The sequence below is a fragment of the Hypanus sabinus genome, chromosome 23 (assembly GCF_030144855.1).
Source record: "Hypanus sabinus isolate sHypSab1 chromosome 23, sHypSab1.hap1, whole genome shotgun sequence".
NCBI lineage: Eukaryota > Metazoa > Chordata > Chondrichthyes > Myliobatiformes > Dasyatidae > Hypanus > Hypanus sabinus.
Genome location: NC_082728.1, coordinates 13,135,748 through 13,156,516, shown reverse-complemented (window position 1 = coordinate 13,156,516; position 20,769 = coordinate 13,135,748). Strand labels below are relative to the sequence as shown.

The window sequence follows — 20,769 nt, the reverse complement described above, 5'->3', positions numbered from 1 at the left end:
TGAGGCCAGGTCCTAGTGTGAGGTTGGGACAGTTTAAATGCTGGTTGAGTTAGTGTGGGGGCTTCTCTCTGAGACACTAAGGCTGTAAGACTGCCCCTGGCTGTGATGCTTCATGGTAGCAAATATTGCAGCAGTTGTGTAGTGTATCTAAGTTGAGTGGAAAAGTTGCGGTGCAGACTCGAGGGGCCGAATGGTCTACTTCTGCACCTATTGTCTATTGTCTAAAAGCAAATTGTGCAGAAGATACAGTCTGCAGACAGGTATAGATCGGTTAACTGAATGGGCAAGGGTCTGGCAGATGGAATGCAGTGTTGGAAAAATGGAAGATCAGATTATTATTTAAATGATAAAAGAGTTATAGCATGCTGCTGTGCAGAGGGACTTGGGAGCGCTTGTGCAAAAATCACAAAAGGTTGGGTTTCCAGGTGTAGCAGATATCAAGGCAAATGGGATGTTGGCCTTCATTGCTAGAGGGATTGAATTTAAGAGCAGGGAGGTTACACTGCAACTGTACAGGGTACTGGTGAGGCTGCACCTGGAGTACTGTGTACAATTCTGGTCTCCTTACTTGAGGAAGGATACACTGGCTTTGGAGGCAGTGCAGAGGACCTTTACTAGGTTGATTCCAGAGATGACGGGGTAGGCTGTGAGGAGAAGTTGAGTCACCTGGGACTGTACTCACTGGAATTCAGAAGAGTAAGAAGAGATCTTATAGAAACATTTAAAATTATGAAAGGGATAGATAAGATAGAGGCAAAAAAGTTGTTTCTACTGATAGGTGAGATTAGAACTAGGGGACATAGCCTCAAGATTCGGGTGAGTAGATTTAGGATGGAGATGACGACAACGAATTGCTTTTTCCAGAGAGTGGTGAATCTAAGGATTTGGACTTGGATGATAGTATATTTTTGGGTGGTTATATGTTTACTGCTATCTTATATGTGCTTATGTATGCCTTGTGTTTCCGGTTTTGCACTTTGTCCCCGGAGGATTGCTGTTTCGTTTGCTGTAGTCATGGATTATCATGTATGGTTGAGTGATCATTAAACTTGAACTTGATGCTTTTCACAGAAGAAAATGGTTTCAAATAAGCAATTAAAAATAGTGTTGATCTTTACAACCTGGAGTGATATGTTAAAAACAATTTGGCAAGAAAGATTCCACATTTGTAATGGAAACTATGTGATTTTCTTCTTTGTATTGTCTGCAAGAAATGAAACGAAAATCTGTTCTCATGTCTTAAAAAATATATTTAAGGATTGAAGTGCAAGGAAAATAAAACTTAGTAGTTATGATTAAAATATTGAAATTTTGGACTTTGAAATGGACACCTTGCAGTGTATCTAAAACCTGACCTACAGGACTGTGTCTGATCAAATACAAAACTCTGAGCATCATTCGTACTAACTGAACAAGCTTTGTTTATTGAATCTCTACGCAGTCCGCTCATTGATAAATGATGAATATCCAACTGCTTACCTCATCTTTTGTGGCTATCACTTAGGCCACAGCAGTCAATAAACACCTCCTGGTCCTGTCCTGTTCTTGTATGTTCAGTTTTGAAGAGACTGCCTGAAAAAGAATTGCTTGGCCATTTTTATACCCAAAAAGCATCCAAATTTTGTTTAGCAGGCTGTCAAGGATGCCTGATCCTGGCCACATCAAATTTCCTTTCAGTAACTTTGTTCACAGGAAGTTGTTCCAGGATATTTTCCTTCATTATCAAACTCATTTTTCAGGCATGTATGTTTTAGCAGTGAACTGATTTGTGTTGTGAGCCTGAGAAATATTGTGGAAACTTTTATGAAACACAGCTGGTGTTTGCTAATTTGAGAACACACACAAAGTGCTGGTAGAACACAGCAGGCCAGGCAGCATCTATAGGGAGAAGCACTGTCGACATTTCGGGCCGAAACCCTTCGTCAGGACCAAGTCTTGTGTTTTACTTGCATTTTGTGTGTGTTGTTTGAATTTCCAGCATCTGCAGATTTCCTCGTGTTTGCTAATTTAAGATTTTGTTTTCATTTTGTTTTAGTTCCTTCAAGGAGCACTGCTCTCCTGTATAAATCAGCTAAAGATACAACATAATGTTGGAGATGATGAATCTTTGTTTTGGGTGCATTTTGCATATCAACACTTCAAAAACCGTCTGCAGAATTTTTCAAGAATTGTTGTAGTGTATCCTTCGGTTCTGACTTTGCTACAGAAAATGAAAGATAAAATACGTAAAGCTGAAGAGAAAGATATGGTGAGAATATTCCTGAATATTTTGATTCAATTGCAAAATAATTTTTCAACCTGATTATTTATATATTAAGAGAATATATTGTATTTAAATAATACCCATTTATTATGATGGATATCCTAAATTGTATGATTTTCTTAATCTCATACTGTTCTGTTATCAGCTATTACATTTATGACTGGCAGAAGAAAATGCTATTTTGCACTGAGCACCATGTGATCAAGTGGGTATTTTAATAACTGAACATAAAGTAATGCATTATCACACGTTGACTTGTAAATAAAAATAATGCCTTTTTGGTATCTTTCATAACAAAATAGAACACTAATAACCTTCCATATTTGCTAAAGGACCAAGGCTACAACCTGTAATAGTAAAGAAACAGCACTGAAGAAACTAATTACAAATCTGCTGGGTCTGAAAATCTGCATTCCAGAATAACTAAAGGAAGTGGCACTAGGAATAATGGAACACTTGGGATTGGACCAGGATAGCATAATGGATTGTTGATTTTCAGATTGAAGGCCTGCAACCAGTGGTAGGCCGCAGAGATTTGTGCTAGGTCCATTAACAATTTACATGACAATGTTGTTGGCGGGTACAGTGAATAGTAAAGTGGGTTACCTAAGATTACAGTGGGATCTAGATCAACTGGTAAAGTGGGCCAAAGAACGGCAGATGGAATTTAACTCTGACAAATACAAGGAGATGTACTTTGGTAAGTTAAGCTGGGGCAGTATCTGCACAGCGAATGGTAAAACGCTAAAGCGAGCTGTAGAATAAAGAACTAAGGGTTAGGTTCACATTTCCTAAAGGTTGAGTCAGAATTGGGGTGAAGAAGCCATTTGGCATGGTTGCCTTCAACAGTCAGGGCTTTTCTTGTGAATGCTGTTTATATGATGCTATGTGCCTGTGATGTTGCTGCAATTAAGCTTTTCATTGCACCTGTGCCTACATGACAATTATTATGCGATTATTTATTGCATGAAAATAAAGTCTGGAATTGGGACATCATGATACAATTGTGCAAGTTGTTGGTGAGAGCTTACAAGAGTACTGTGTGCAGTTCTGATCAAGGAGCTATGAAAGAATGTCATTAAGCCAGAAAGGGTGCAAAAAAGATTCAAGAGAGTCTTACCTCCTACCCAAGAACCACAAGCCTTCCTGTCCAGGTAGACCCATTGTTTCTGCTTGTTCCTACTCCAATGAACTTGTACCTGCACACCTTAACTCAGTTTTATCCCACTTGGTTTCATCCTTTCCCACCAATATCCATGCCACTTAATGTGCTCTTGATCTTTTCAATGATTTGAAGTTCCCTGGCTCCAATCATTTTATTTTCACTATGGACATCCAGTCCCTATACACCTATATCCCCCACCAGGAAGGCCTCAAAGCTCTCCATTTACAGCAGACCCAAACAGTGGAACTTGTCCTCACTCCCAATAATTTCTCCTTTGGCTCCTCCTATTTCCTTCAAACAAAAAGGTTTAGCCAGTGGCACTTGCATAGGCACCAGCTATCTCTGCCTTTTTGTCAGCTACATGGAGCAGTCTATGTTTCAAGTCTACACAAGCCTATCACTCCCCAACTTTTCCTATGCTACATTGAGGACTGCATTGGTGCTGTTTCCTGCACTCGTGTGGAGCTTGTTGACTTCATCAAATTTGCCTCCAACTTCCACCCTGCCTTCAAATTTACCTGGTCCATTTCAAACACCTCCCTCCCCTTTCTTTATCTCTCTGTCTCTATTTCTGGAGACCGGTTCTATACTGATGTCTATTATAAACCCACTGACTGTTACAGCTACCTGGACTATACGTCTTCCCACTCTGTTATTTGTTTTAAAAAAAAATGCCATCCCCTTCTTTCAATTCCTCCATCTCAACTGCATCAGCTCTCAGGATGAGGTTTTTCATTCCAGAATTAAGGAGATGTCCTCCTCCTTCAAAGAAAAGAGCTTCCCTCCCTTCACCATCAATGCTACCCTCAACTGCATCTCTTCCATTTCATTCACATCTACTCTCACCCCATCCTCCCACCACCCCACCAGGAATAGGATTCCTCTTGTCCTCACCCACCACCCCAATTGCCTCCACATCCAACACATAATTCTCTGTAACTTCTGCCATCTCCAGTAGGATCCCACCACCAAGCACATATTTCTCTTGCCCCCACTTTCTGCTTTCCACTAGGATTGCTCCCTACGTGACTCTGTTGTCCATTGATCCCACCCCACTGATCTCCCTCTTAATCTTGGAAATGGAATATGTGCTACACCTGCCTTTACACCTCCTCCCTGAGTACAATTCAGGGCCCCAAACAGTCTTTCCAGGAGAGGCGACACTTCACCTGTAATTCTTTTGGGGTCATCTATTATGTACGGTGCTCTTGGTCTGCTGTCCTGTATATCGGCGAGACCCAACATAGATTGGGAGACAACTTTGCCAAGCACCTACACTCCATCCACCAGAAAAGCAGGATTCCGAATGGGCACCGACAAACCCCATTTCCAGAAAAGTTGAGATATTTTCCAAAATGCAATTAAAAACAAAAATCTGTGATATGTTATTTCACGTGAACCTTTATTTAACTGACAAAATTGCAAAGAAAAGATTTTCAATAGTTTTACTGGCCAACTTAATTGTATTTTGTAAATATACACAAATTTAGAATTTGATGGCTGCAACACACTCAACAAAAGTTGGGACAGAGGCATGTTTACTATTGTGTTACATCACTTTTCCTTTTAAAACCACTTTTTAATCGTTTTGGAACTGAGGATACTAATTGTAGTAGATTTGCAATTGGAAATTTTGTCCATTCTTGCTTGATATAAGACTTCAGCTGCTCAACAATCCGTGATCTCCGTTGTCTGATTCTCCTCTTCATGATGCGCCATACCTTTTCAACAGGAGATAGATCTGGACTGGCAGCAGGCCAGTCAAGCACACGCACTCTGTGTCTACAAAGCCACGCTGTTGTAGCCTGTGCAGAATGTGGTCTGGCATTGTCCTGCTGAAATAAGCATGGACGTCCCGGGAAGAGTCGTCACCTTGATGGCAACATATGTCTCTCTAAAATCCTAATATACGCCTCAGAGTCAGTGGTACCTTCACATATATGCAACTCACCCATGCTGTGGGCACTGATGCACCCCCATACCATCACAGATGCTGGCTTTTGCACCTTTCACTGATAACAATAAGGATGGTCATTTTCATCTTTGGCACGGAGAACTCGATGCCCTTTTTTTTCCCGAAAACTAGCTGAAATGTGGACTCATATGACCACAGCACATGGTTCCACAGTCTTTCGGTCCATCTGAGATGAGCTCAGGCCCAGAGAACTCACTGGCATTTCTGCAACGAGTTGATGTATGGCTTCCTCCTTGCGTAATATAGTTTCAAGTTGCATTTCTAGATGCAGTGACAGACTGTTAAGTGACAATAGTTTTCCGAAGTATTCCTGAGCCCAGGTGGCTATAATTGTCACAGTAGCATGACGGTTTCTTAGGCAGTGCCGCCTGAGGGCTCGAAGATCACGCGCATTCAACAGTGGTTTCTGACCTTGCCCTTTAAGCACTGAGATGTCTCTGAATTCTCTGAATCTTTTCACAATATTATGTACTGTAGATGTTGTAAGTCCTAAATTCTTTGCAGTCGTGCGTTGAGAAATGTTCCTTTGGAACTGACTAACAATTCTCTCACGAATTTTGGCACAAAGGGGTGAGCCACAACCCATCCCTGCTTGCAAAGACTGAGCCTTTGATGGACACTACTTTTATACCCAGTCATGATACCTCATCTGCTACCAATTATCCTGCTTAATGTGGAGTCTTGCAAACCGATGTTACTTGAATATTCTGTGCACTTTTCAATCTTATTTTAACTCTGTCCCAACTTTTCTTTCTTTCTTTTTCAATTTTTTTATTGATTTTCATATATACATATAAAAAAAACATAACATAATAATGAGTAAATTATGAATACAATAGACTTGAAGTCACGTTGATAATAAGATAACAATATCCTATTAAACATCAGCAGAAAAAAATACCTTAATCAATCAAGTCCATATGATTATATATGAAAAAAAACAAAAATAACCATTAAAAGAAGAAAAAATTTGAAAATATGTGAAAAAAGTATATATTAAGAAAAATAAATCACTAAACTAAACTAACATGGTCAATAGTAATAGCTTACAAGTATATGATAGTGTCAAAAAAACTCCAGAACTCCATACCTGAACATGAATAAGCAGAAAGAAGGTCTGGAAAAGGCCAAATTAATTCATATGAAAATGTCGAATAAACGGTCTCCAAGTTTCTTCAAATTTAATTGATGAGTCAAAAACAGTGCTTCTAATTTTTTCCAGGCTCAGATAAGAAATAGTTTGAGAAAGCCACTGAAACGTGGTAGGAGGATTTACTTCTTTCCAATTTTGTAATATAGACCTTCTGGCCATTAATGTTACAAAAGCAATCATTCGTCTGATTGAAGGGGAAAACTGATTACCATCTTCATTTGGTATGCCAAAAATTGCAGTAATAAAATGAGGTTGTAAATCTATATTCCAAATTGAGGAAATAGTAGTAAATATGTCCTTCCAATAGTTATGTTAAGTGGGACATGACCAAAACATATGGGTCAATGAGGCCACTTCTGAATGACATCTGTCACATTGAGGGTTAATATGAGAATAGAATCGAGCAAGTTTATCTTTAGACATATGAGCCCTATGTACAATTTTAAATTGTATTAAAGCATGTTTAGCACATATAGAAGAGGAATTAACCATTTGCAAAATTTTTTCCCATTTATCTGTTGATATATTATATCGAAGTTCTTTTTCCCATTCTTGTTTAATTCTAACTGATATTTCTGGTTGTATCTTCATAATCATATTATAAATAAAAGCTACTAATCCCTTCTGACAAGGGTTTAAGGTAAAAATCAAATCTGTAAAATCCACTAAAGTTGAATTAGGAAAAGATGGTAAAACTTTATGTAAGAAATTTCTAATTTGTAAATATCTGAAAAAATTAGATTTAGGTAATTCAAATTTGTTGGAAAGTTGGTCAAATGACATCAAAGTATCTTCAAAGAAAAGATCACGAAAACACTTTATACCTTTCCTTTTCCATATGTTAAAAGCTTGATCTGTCCAAGAGGGTTTGAAAAAGAAATTAAGTAAGATAGGGCTATCAAGAACAAAGTTTTTCAAAGTAAAAAACTTACGAAATTGAAACCAAATTCGTAATGTATGTTTAATAACAGGATTAGATATTTGTTTATTAAATTTAACTAAATCAGCAGGAAGACAAGAACCGAGAACAGAGAATAGAGAATATCCCTTTACCTCATTACATTCCAAATTTACCCACTGTGGGCACAATGGTGAATCCAAATCTAGTTTCCAATACATTAAATTACGAATATTATTTGCCCAATAATAAAATCTAAAGTTAGGTAAAGCTAAACCACCATCTTTTTTAGATTTTTGTAATTACTTTTTACTTAACCTAGGGTTTTTATTTTGCCACACAAATGAGGAAATTTTTGAATCAATGTTATCAAAAAAAGATTTAGAAATAAAAACTGGTAAGGCTTGAAATAAGTATAAAAATTTCGGTAAAATCATCATTTTAATAGCATTAATCCGACCAATTAATGATAAAAATAAAGGAGACCATCTTGTAGTAAGTTGATGAATTTGATGAAGCATAGGTAAAAAATTCTGTCTAAATAAATCTTTATATTTCTTGGTAATTTTTATACCTAAATAGGTAAAGTTATCAGTAACAACTTTAAATGGTATCCTATCACTCAATAAGGTTTGTGCATTTAAAGGAAATAATTCACTCTTATCTAAATTTAGTTTATAACCAGAAAAAATACCAAATTGAACCAACAAGGATAAAATAGCGGGAATAGACCTATCAGGGTCAGAAATATATAACAGCAAATCATCAGCATAAAGTGATAATTTGTATAACTTCTCATTACGGGTAATACCAAAAATATTAGGAGATTCATGAATAGCAATAGCTAAAGGTTCTAATGCAATATTAAATAATGCAGGACTTAAGGGACAGCCTTGTCTCGTACCACGAGATAATTGAAAAAAAGAGGATCTATAGTTATTTGTAAGAACAGAAGCAACAGGTTTATGATATATTAATTTAATCCATGATATAAAGTTAGGACTAAAATTAAAATTTCTCGATGTATTAAATAAATATATCCATTCAACTCTATCAAAAGCTTTTTCAGCATCTAATGAAATAACACATTCTGGGATTGTGGGTGGTGAAGTATGAATTATATTAATCAATTTTCTAACATTAAAAAAGGAATACCGATTCCTCATAAAACCAGTTTGATCTTGAAATAATCTGTGAAAGTACTTTTTCTAATCTAATGGCTAAAATTTTTGTAAGAATCTTAGAATCTACATTTAATAGTGATATAGGGCGATAAGATGTACATAAAGTAGGATCTTTATCTTTTTTAAGAATTAGAGAGATATTAGCTTCATAAAAAGATTGAGGTAATCTCTTCTTAGCAAACGCATCATTAAAAATTTCACATAACCAAGGAGAGAGCAAAGAAGAAAAAGTTTTTAAAAATTCTACTATATAACCATCAGGACCAGGAGCTTTCCCTGAATTCATTGATGAGATAGCCTCTCCTATTTCCACCATAGAGATAGGAGCATCTAACAGGCTATGGCCTTCATCAATCAGTTTAGGAATATTCAAATTGTTAAAAAAATTATCTATCATGGACTGGTCACCATCAAATTCTGATTGATATAAAGATTTATAAAAATCTTGAAAAGTATTGTTAATTTCTTTATGATCAGTAGTTAAATTACCGTCTTGTTTGCGAATTTTAATAATTTGTCGCTTAGTCGAAATAGCTTTTAATTGATTAGCTAACAGTTTGCCAGTTCGTTCACTGTGAATATAGAATTGAGCCCTGGTCCTAATTAATTGATTTTCAATTGAAGAAGATAATAGTAAACTATGTTCCATTTGAAGCTCAACTCTCTTCTTATAAAGTTCTTTGGTAGGAGTCACGGAATAAATCTTATCAATTTCCTTGATTTTATCCACTAATAAAGCAATATCTAAATATCTTTGTTTTCTTTTACCAACAGAATATGAGATAATTTGTCCACGGATAAAAGCCTTAAAAGAGTCCCAAAGTATTCCTCTGTCGATTTCTTCAGTATAGTTTGTTGAGAAAAACAAGTCAATTTGCTGTTTTATGTAGGTGATAAATTCTGGGTCTTGAAGCAAAGTAGCGTTAAACCTCCAAGATCTGATATTATTGGAATAGTCCGAAATCTTAATAGATAACTTCAAAGGTGCATGATCCGAAATAGTAATAGAATCATATTTACAATCAATAACATCCGTTAATAACTGATGATCAATAAGAAAATAGTCAATTCTAGAATAGCTATGATATACATGTGAAAAAAATGAAAATTCTTTATCTTTAGGGTTCAAAAACCGCCATATTTCTATAATTCCCGAATCAACCATAAACGAATTAATAAGTAGGGCTGATCTGTTCGGAAGAGTACGAATAGGTTTAGATCTATCCATCGAAGGATTCAAACAACAATTAAAATCTCCACCCATTATCAACATATATTCATTTAGATTAGGAAGGGAAGTAAATAAACGTTTAAAAAATTCAGGGCAGTCAAAGTTTGGAGCATAAATATTAACTAGAACAACTTTCCGATTAAAAAGTAAGCCAGTTATCAACAAAAATCTACCCTGTGGGTCAGAAATAATTTCATGATGTATAAACGATATTGAGGGGTCTATAAAAATAGACACACCCCTAATTTTAGTGGTACAATTCGAGTGAAATTGTTGACTCTTCCAGAACCTAAAAAAACGTTGATTATCCTCCCTCCTGATATGGGTCTCCTGTGCAAAAATAATATTAGCGTTCAGTCTATGGAATACTTTAAATATTTTTTTACGTTTAATCAGATGATTTAAACCATTAGTGTTCCAGGAGATAAAGTTAACAGATTTATCCATCATACTAATATTAGTTGTGTGTATCATAAAAGGTTAAAAAGACACATAACCCACAATTCAGGAAGGAGGAAAATTGATTCAGGAGCAACCGGAGAACATGACACCTCAACAATATTAATAATTTAAAGTCGGCCCATAAACTAAAAGCAAAACAATAAAGAGCAAAAGCGTGAGAAAAGATCCCTACCCCCTCCCCCCACCCTTCGAAAAAAAGCCAAGCGGCAAGCGCATAATCTAATTCTAACATTACCCCCATTTCAAGATGGCAGCTCTATAAAAAGATTAAAAGAAAACTATATAACACCCAGATTAAGATATAGAGTTGCAAAAAGAAAATATATATCAATCAGAATAAAAAAAAACTAATATAATAAAACAAACAATCATTAATAAAAAAAGTATAAACATCAAAATTTGAAAGTGTAATATACCTTTAAAAAAAAATCCCGTGTTCAAATACAAGATGATGTTTCAAAAGCAAAGACTTAGGGAAGAAGAAACGCCATTTTGAAAAAGCCATATTACTAAATACAAATGTGAGTTCAGCAATCTGTTAAAAGACAAAATAAGATTAAAAAAAAGGGATGTAATAAACAGTGCAATATATATAAAAAAATAGACCAAAAATCCAAAACATTCGTCCCATTTCTGAGTACAGGCAAACAAATAAATGCTTACAAAAAACAGAATCTTACGGCAAAAAGAAACGACATCTTAAAAAAAAGTAAATCATTATTGCAAAATATAGAAGTATATAACCAAAACAGAAAGAAAAAAAAGATATTATAAAAATGAAAAGGAACATCTATAAACAATGATGATAGTAAAAAAAAAACCAGACCCGTAGATCAAAATAAGAAGTTATAACCCAGCTTCATAGGTTAAAACTTAAAATAGAAAGATATCCTCTCTCCGAAAAATCTTCCACATAACACATAGTTCAAGTTGCAGTAGAAGTTCGAAATTCTTCAGCAAATTTCTTCGCTTCTTCCGGAGTGTTAAAAATTTGCTGACTGTTGTCGTTCAGCGTAATTCTAAGCTTCGCTGGATACATTAAAGCTTGCTTAAGTCCAATCGAGTAAATCTCTGCCATCACTGGTTTAAAAGCGATTTTGGCTCTCATAACCTCATAACAATAATCCTCAACAATTCGAAATTTGAAGTTATTGTAAGAAATCATACCTTTTTTACGAGCTAATCGAATTAAAAGCTCTTTCTCACGAGGATAATGAAGGCGAACAATCACCGCTCGTGGTTTATCAGTCGTAGACGAAAACCTCGCAACTCTGTGAGCACGGTCAATAACAGGTTTAGTTTGCAAACCTTCATCACTGAAAATTTCCCACAGTAATTTAGAGAAAAATTCAGTTAAATCACCGGACTCAACTCTTTCGGAAAACCCGATAATTCGCAAATTCTGTCTGCGAGATCGATTTTCGAGATCAGTAATTTTAAACTTATACTGATCTACAGTTTTAAGAGTCGATTGTACCTTCTTATCCAACACTTCAATTGTACGTACTTTTTCAACAATTAATTTTTCAAGAGTCTCCAACTTATCTTCATGCCACTGAATATCCGATGCCTGCGACTGAAGCTTAGTATCAAGCGATCTAACAACTCCTTCAAGTTCAGACATTTTCGTGGTAAGCTTGTTTTCCAAACTTGCCATTTTACTTTCCAAACTTGCCAATTTACTTTCCATCTTGCTTTCCAAACTTGCAAGTTTAGTGTCCAGAAGATTAGAAATTGCATTGATAGATAAAGGCTCCTTAGACGATTTCTTACTTGTAGCCATTTTAAGTTCAACAAAGTTAGATCAAATATAGTTTTAGGGAAAAAAAAGTCAATCGAAAATATCAACTCATTTGATTAAATTCGAAAAGATTTGATTAAAGGGTGATTATAGTTAAAAAAGTGAAGAGCGCCTAAAAGGCAGATGTTTACGTCGCCATCTTGAAACTCCCAACTTTTGTTGAGTGTGTTACAGCCATCAAATTCTAAATTTGTGTATATTTACAAAATACAATTAAGTTGGTCAGTAAAACTATTGAAAATCTTTTCTTTGCACTTTTGTCAGTTAAATAAAAGTTCACGTGAATTAACATATCACAGATTTTTGTTTTTATTCCATTTTGGAAAATATCCCAACTTTTCTGGAAATGGGGTTTGTATTTTAATTCCACTTTCCATTCCCATTCTGACATGTCAGTCCATGGCTTCCTCTACTGTTGTGATGAGGCCACACTCAGGTTTGGAGGAGCAACATCTGAAATTGCATCTGGGTAGCCTCCAACCAGATGGCATGAACATTTGCTTTCTCAGTCATCCTGCAATGCCCTCCTGTCCCCCACCTTCACTATTCCCCATCCCATTTTCCCTCTCTCACCTTATCTCATTATCTGCCTATCACCTCCCTCTGGTGCTCCTCCCCCTTTTCTTTCATGGCCTTCTGTCTTCTCCCCCTCCCGGTTTCACCTATCACCATGTGGTTCTTCCTTCCCTTTCCTCCCCTCCCCCCATCTTACTCTGACTCCTCACTTTTTTCCCCAGTCCTGCTGAAGGGTTACATCTGTTCCTTAGATGCTGCCTGGCCTGCTGAGTTCCTCCAGCATTTTGTGTGTGTTGCTTGGATTTCCAGTATCTGCAGATTTTCCCTTGTTTGTGATTGGTACAGTTCTGTGTTCTGTTCATGACACTTTTATATCTGGTGTAGAAAGGAGACCATGTTGGATGAAAAAAGATGAGTCAGAGTAAGAAAGTTGGAGGGAGGGGTGAAGTAAAGAGTTGGAAAGTTGATTGGTAAAAGAGATAAAGGGCTGGAGAAGAGGGAATTTGATAGGAAAGAATAAAAGACCATGGAAGAAAGAAAAGGGTGAGGAACACCAGAGGGAGGTGATAAGCAGGTAAGAAAATAAGGAGAGAGGGAATTGGGAATGGTACCTCTGTTTGCTCTGAATCCACACTGACTCTCTGTGAGGTTGCTTTTGGAAATGGTGGGGCTGATTTTGTCCTAGAGAATTTTGGCAAGGATCTCTGGCGGTTGACAGCAGTGTAACACTTCTGTAGTTTGAGCAGTCTGATTTCTCCCCTTTGTTCTTGTACAGGGAGACAATTACAGCGCCGTGTAAGTTATTTAAGACTGATCCTTTCTCCCAACAGAGTACGAACAGGTTTGTGAGTTTGCTCAAGAGATTGCCTCTGCCCATTTTGTACGCTTCTGCTGGGATCCCAGCAGTGCCTGGGGCTTCATGGCATTTCAACTTGGAAATAGCATCTTTGACCTCATCCAGAGTTGGCGGGCCATCAAGCTTAAACCTGACCTCGTGCTGGGGAGCCATTTTAATGGATGCTACGTATACTTGACGGTTATCCCCGGAAAGATTCTTGTAGTGCTCTGTCCAGTACCTCATGATGGCTTCCTTGTCTTTCAGCAGGCTGGAGCTGTCATATGAGTGTAGAGGAGCTTAAATCTGACTGGTCGGATCATACACTATGTGCAGCGATTCGTTGAAGGCTTGAGTATAGCCAGTGTCTGCATAATGCTGTGTTCATTCTGCTCGGGTAGTTCACCAATTGTTTTACTTCTGTCTCAGTTTGGCTTGGAGAGTACTGCATGCAGCTTTGTATTCTGCCTTGGACAGTGCAACTTGATGGGACTAGCGTTTCTTCTGGAGCAGATTACAGACTTCAACATCATTTTCAGCAAACCAGTCTTTTTTTCTGCTTGAGGAGTACCTAACTACCTCAGCAGCCACATCTTGGGTTAACAATCAGTCTGAAAAAGCCAAGATCCTCCATCAGCCCTCATGTGATGTTTACAACCCACCTCAGATCTCCATTGACAACCACCCTCTCATCATAGTTGAGCAGTTCACCTACCTGAGCAGCATCATCTCCAACGAGGCTACTGTAGTAAGGGACGCTGACAATCGACTTGCCAGAGCCAGCAGTGCTTTTGGGTGCCCCCAGAAACGTGTGTGGAAGAACCTCCAACTATGGCTGTCCACAAGAATCCAGCAGTAAAGGGCTGCCATTGTCACAATGGTATATTGTGGACAAGCTTGGGTTTTGTACCACAAGAAAATCCGTTTGTTCAAATGCTTCCATTAGTGCTGCCTCTGCTCCTTCATGGGTATCAGCTGGCAGTATCTGCTCCATCATGGGTATCGGCTGGCAGTATCATTTCTCCAATAACGATGTCCTGGATGAGGCTCAATTTGCAAGCATCAAAGCCACTTTGCTGCTCAGCTGGTCAGGCCACATGTCTTGCATGGACAACTCCTGGTTACCAAAAGCAGTGCTGTACAGAGAACTCTCTCAGGGCAAGAGAGATTATGGTGCTCTACACAAGCAGCTGGCTTGTGACAGAGACTACTGGAGAATGCTGATCCATGGAGCAGCCAAGAATTTTGAGGAATCCAGGAGAGAGATTGCTGAAAGGAAGAGACGAAGGAAGGATCCTGCTACTCAAGCACCAGTGTCCCAGCTCTTCCCTTGTCACTACTCCTCCAGAGTCTGCAGATCCAGAATTGGCCTCTACAGTCACCAACAGTCATGCCTTCACTCCTGAGGATTATTTTTCCCTCCTGATCTTCACAAGTGAAGAACCAGCCATCATCAATGAAAGCATATGAGATTGTATATAGTATTATGTTTATAGCTGGTTGACAGGGGTCTTTTCCTTAGGGGCAATCATTGACTAGTTGGGGACTGCACTGATTAATGCTTGGGCCTTATAAATTCATATTATAATTCAGTGATTTGTGTAAGAGAACTAAATATAACATCTCCAAGTTTGTGGTCAACTGAATGGGGGTTGGGGGGTGATGGGCAAACGGAGGAAAATGTGAGCTGTAAGAAGGATATAGAGTGGCTCCAGGGTGTTATAGCCAAGTTGGGTAAGAGGGCACATGACTGGCAGGTGCAGTTTAACAGGGATAAATATGAAATTATTTGCTTTTGATCTAAAATCAAAAAAATATATAATTTTGCTGGATGAAGATGTATTGGGGAAGAATGGTCATACAACAAGATCCAGGTGTCCTTTTATACCAGTCAGAAAGCAATAGCTTGAGTGCCGCAAATAGTTTAGTAAGCTAACACTACAGTAGCCTTAGTAGCAAGAGGAGCAAAACCATCTGGATGCCCAGCTACTGGTCCTTGTTGAGATCTATGTGGAATTCTGCATGCTGGTTTGGTCTTGCCATGGACAAGTTTTACTAGATTGAACCCTAGGATAGCAGGACTGAAGTTGAGGTACAGTTGGATTGATTATGGCTTTGTTCACTGGAGTTTAGAACAATGGGAGTGGATGTCATAGAAACATGTAAAATTAAATGAAAAGGATTGAACAATCTTGAAACAGGGAGGTTATTTCTGATGACTGGAGTGTCCAAGGACTGTGGAATTCTCTACCACAGAAGACAAGTCATTGGAACAGGCTTGAAGAACTGAATAGCAACACATAGCTACAGTAGCTATTTCTGTTTGTTTTCTGTGCTTCATCCACATTTTAATTGGTGCATGGCTAATTTAATAAAACTTCCAGTGGTCCCAGCATGTATTTTGTTAGGTAGATGTTGCATGCTTAATGGTTTACACAGCATTTGTTAGAGACCGTTTAATATATTTTCACCTAATTGAAAATGGTTAGACTATTAATCTTTGTAATTTTAATGCAGGTCATAGATATTTATGCAGCAGCTGCCTGTGTTGAAATGCTAGAACATGAACACACTAAGTTATCAAATCAGAAGTGGCTTCAGATGGTGAGCACTCTGCAAATGCCCATTGAGCTAGTCTGTACAGAAGTCTTAGCACAGTGTGAAGGAAGCAAATATGCTTTTGCAAATGATGTACGGTAAGAATTTTATGTATTATTTTTGTATTTCTGAAAATGCATAGCTTTTTTTAAACAAAAGAAAATTACAAAGTAAATTAAAGATTTGAAATCAATGCACACCAGGGCTTTGGATTAAATATGATTTGATGTAATCAGTGTCATAAATATTAGTGAGCAGTAAACTTTGTTTTAGTGCCATAATGAGCAATTTCCTCTTATCAGCTTGTACTTTATCGACCAGATCATACTTCTCTACACTTCATAAGGCAACTGATACTCTGGTTCCTGTTCTCAATTTTATAATTTTCTCCCCAAACTAGATTAACCTTTTCATCTCACTTCCTTTGCTGCACTTTTTAAAAAAACGTATAATTTGCAATTATAAGTGTTTTCATTGGTTCTTTCCTTACTCTTTCTTTGTTCCATCTTTCAAATACTCTGAAGCATTTCTTCGAAATACTTTTATTGAATAGCTTCTGTGCACCTCTCTGTGAACTACTTTGTTCGCCATTTTTTAAAAAAAAGGATGTAGGCAAAAGACAGGCAACTGTAGGCCAGTTAGCTTAACATCTGTAGTCAGGAAAACTCTTGGTGTTGTCATTAAGGATGAAATAGCGAAGCATTTAGAAGGGAGTGGTTTCATTAGACAGATACAGCATGGATTCAGAAAGGGCAGGTCCTGCTTGACAAACTTACTGGAGGTTTTTGAGGACATAATGAGTGCAGTGGATAGGGGGGAGCAGGTGGATGTCGTATACTTAGATTTACAGAAGGCATTCAATAAGGTGCTGCACAAGAGATTTATAAATAAGATATAAATGGAGTCAGAGGAAGTGTATTGGCATGGATAGTGGTTTAGTTAACCAATAGAAGGCAGAGAGTTAGTATAAATGGGTGTTTCTCCTGTTGGCAGTCTGTGGTGAGTGAGGTGCCGCGGAGTTGGTGCTGGGTCCGCAGCTGTTTACCATTTACATTGATAATTTGGAAGAGGGGACTGAGTGTAGTGTAGCAAAATTTGCTGATGACACTAAACTGAGTGGAAAAGCAAATTGTACAGAAGATGTGTAGGGTCTGTAGAGGGATATAGATAGGTTAAGTGAGTGGGCCAAGGGCTTGCAGATGGAATACAACGTTGGTAAATGTGAGATCATGCTCTTCAGAAAGAATAATAGAAGAGCAGATTATTATTTATATGGTGAAAGATTGCAGCATGCTGTTGTGCATAGGGACTTAGGAGTGCATGTTCATGAATTACAAAAGGTTGGCTTGCAGGTACAGCAGGTTATTAAGAAGGTAAATGGGATGTTGGCCTTCATTGCGAGAGGGATTGAATTCAGGAGCAGGGAGGTCATGCTGCAACTATACAGGGTACTGGTGAGGCTGCACCTCCACGGAGTACTGTGTGTAGTTCTGGTCTCCATACTTGAGGAAGGAAATACTGGGTTTGGAGGCAGTGCAGAGGAGGTTCACCAGGTTGATTCCAGGGACGAAGAGGTTAACCCATGAGAAGCGATTGAGTTGCCTGGGATTATACTCTATGGAGTTTAGAAGAATGAGAGGCGATCTTATAGAAACATACAAAATTTTGAAAGGTATAGATAAGATAGAAGTAGGAAAGTTGTTTCCATTGGTGAGACTAGAATTAGAGGACATTGCCTCAAGATTCAGGAGAGAAGATTTAGGATGAGATGAGGAGAAACTGTTTTTCCCAGAGAGTGGTGAATCTGTGGAATTCTCTGCCCAGGGAAGCAGTTGAGGCTTCTTCACTAAATATATTTAAGGACCAGTTAGATTTTTTTTTACATAGTAAGGGAATTAAGGGTTATGGGGAAAATGCAGGTAGATGGAGCTGAGTTTAGGGACAGATCAGCCATATTATTGAATGGCGGGGCAGGCTCGATGGGCCAGATGGCTGACTCCTGCTCCTATTTCTTATGCTCTTATGTTTTCCATGCCAATAACTTAACAAGTCTGATGAAGAAGAGATGGAAGAAAAACACCTGAGAAATACTCTGTAATGAAGTACAAGGATTAGAGTGAACTTGGTCAAGGGCCAGGCAAAATACTCAGAATTCATCATAAAGGAAATTCAGCCAATAGGAGCATATTAAAGACAAGACTAGATTATAGTAAGCTGTAAATGGAGACTGTTAAGAAAAGTCTAAGATGCAGTATATTCAGAGGTCCATAGTGGGAAGAAGTAATTAAGGATGATGGAAACAAGTTGAGCATCAGTGAAGGCAGGAAATTCATTGTTTTACTTTAGTGCCCGATGAAGCAAACATATCCCAATTCTATGAGATGATGTAGTTACCAGAACAGTGAACATTATTCCTTATAATTTTTTTTATTAGACCAACCATTGCTCTGAGCAGGAAATTTTTATGCAGCCTGAGAGTTACACGGTATTTTAAATTAACATTATACAAAAGAAAATAAAAGCTGCGCGGCAAGAAAAGGCTATCTGCGCAGAAGCATTTCAGTCCCATGTGGCAACACACCTGCACAGCTTGGAGGAAGCAGTGACTGTGAATCTTAATTATCCCTGAATATCTCAAAACTGCATGGCATGTATAAGAGCAATTGTTTGGATTTCTGTGCCAAAAGGCTTTGGTAAACAATGCCTGTCATTTATCAGAATATTTTAAGTTAAATTTTCTATTTCTTAAAGTCTTTGAGGTAAAGGGCAGATTGAAAAAATAATAAAGTGGAATATCATCTTACATTTATTTGAAGATATTTATGGTGCAATATTTCATTGTTACATTTTTCAAATTCTCATTAAGGTTTTTCACTCTTTTCTCCCACTCCTTACAAGCTGCTCTGTATGATATGAAGAATTTGTGGTGGGAAGTTCTTTTTGAGGTTTATTGCATTAAACAAGTGAAAATATTTTAGAAATGAAAAGCTGAAAATTTTGAGAGAATACCTGGAAATCACGAAGTCTCTTCGGTGTAATGCCTAAGGAGGGTTAATATTACAGTTGTGCACATTTAAGTGCTCATGCTTGTATTTCAGATCTGGATGGCGTAGAATATTTTCACTGTCACTTTTTGTAGAACACATCATTTTGGGAGTTAAAGAAATACATGATAAATTGGAAGACAAGGTTGTAGACTACGCTGGTCAACTTGCAAAGGTATCAGTTATATTTTATGTATCATTCTTGATGATTTTTATGTATCATGTTTACATACCCACAGCTTCATATTGTGTAGTAGCCATGATAGTTTAACAATTAAGTTTAAAGATGCAAACCATTCTTCACATTGAGAACCTGCTGAGCTAAAAGCACTGGTGTTCAGTAAAGGCACAGTATAACTTCAGTGGTCATACAGTGTTTAATATGACTGAATGTGACACATCACAATAGGAGCTGCAACTTGATGACCTATCAAATCATACAGGAGAATGAGGTGGTCATAGATAGGAACTATAGGGATGTAGTCACCCCAGAGTTACAGGAAGCAGGTACATGGCTGACTGTCAGGAGAGGGAAATGGAATAAGCAGCCAATGCAGTGTACCCCTATGGCTGGATCCTCAATAATAAGTATACTGTTGGGGGGATAACCTATCAGGGAGAAACCACAGCACGTACTGGGTCTGGCTCTGTGACTCAGAAGGGAAGGGGTGAGAAGAGGAGTGCAGTAGTAATAGGTGATTACATAGTTAGAGGAGCAGATAGGAGATTCTATGGACGTGAGAAGGAAACCCGGATGGTATTTTTCCTCCAAAGTGCCAGGGTTGGGGATGTCTCAGATCAGATTCATAACCTTCTAAATGGGGTGGGTGAGCAGCCTGAAGTCGTGGTACATAGAGGTACCAATGACATAGGTTGGAACAGGGAGGAGGCCCTGAAGAAAGAACGTAGGGAGTTAGATAGAAAGCTGAAAAGCCGGACCTTCAGGTTAGTAATCTCTGGATTGCTGCATGTGCCATGCACCAGGGAGGGGAAGAATAGGAATATTTGGAATGTGAGGCTGAGAAACTGGTGTGGGCAGTAGGGTTTTAGATTTCTGGATCATCGAGATCTCTTCTGAGGATGGTATAACCTGTACAAAAAGAAAGGTTACACCTGAACCTGAGGGGAACCAATATCCTTGTGGGCAGGCTTGCTAGAGATTTCAGGGAGGGTCTAAACTAATTTGGCAAGGGGATGGTGGGAACCATTGAAAGGGCAGATGGTATGCAAGTAGATACAGTTTGTAGTGCGACAGTAAGGAAGGACAGGCAGATGATAGGGCAAAGTTGCAGTTAGTGGGATGAGTTAAAGTGTAATATATGGGCAAAATTGAAAAGAGTAATGAAAACAGGGCTGAAGGTGTTACGTTTGAATGCACACAATATAAGATAGCTGATCTTGTAGTGTAGTTAGACATTGGCAGGTATGAAGTTGTGAGCATCACTGATCCGTGGCTGAAAGAAGATCATAGTTTGAAGTTTAACATCCAAGGATACACATTGTATCGTACAGCAGGCAGGTAGATGGAAGGGGTGGGTGGCTCTGTTTTATTAAAAAATGAAATCAAATCCTTAGAGATGGCACAAGATCGGATGATATAGGTAGAGTTAAACTGTAAAGGTAAAAATAGGCCCTGATGGGAAT

The 20,769-nt window shown here is 38.0% G+C and overlaps 1 protein-coding gene across 1 annotated transcript in view; it reads left to right on the top strand.

The window, feature by feature from the left end:
- rnf213a (ring finger protein 213a) overlaps window positions 1-20,769 on the top strand; it is a 218,203-nt gene that overhangs the window by 124,089 nt on the left and 73,345 nt on the right. The window contains exons 38-40 of the mRNA XM_059948403.1: window positions 2,036-2,248; window positions 16,001-16,179; window positions 19,180-19,300. Coding sequence (XP_059804386.1) covers window positions 2,036-2,248; window positions 16,001-16,179; window positions 19,180-19,300 — 513 coding nt within the window. The remainder of the gene's footprint in view (window positions 1-2,035; window positions 2,249-16,000; window positions 16,180-19,179; window positions 19,301-20,769) is intronic.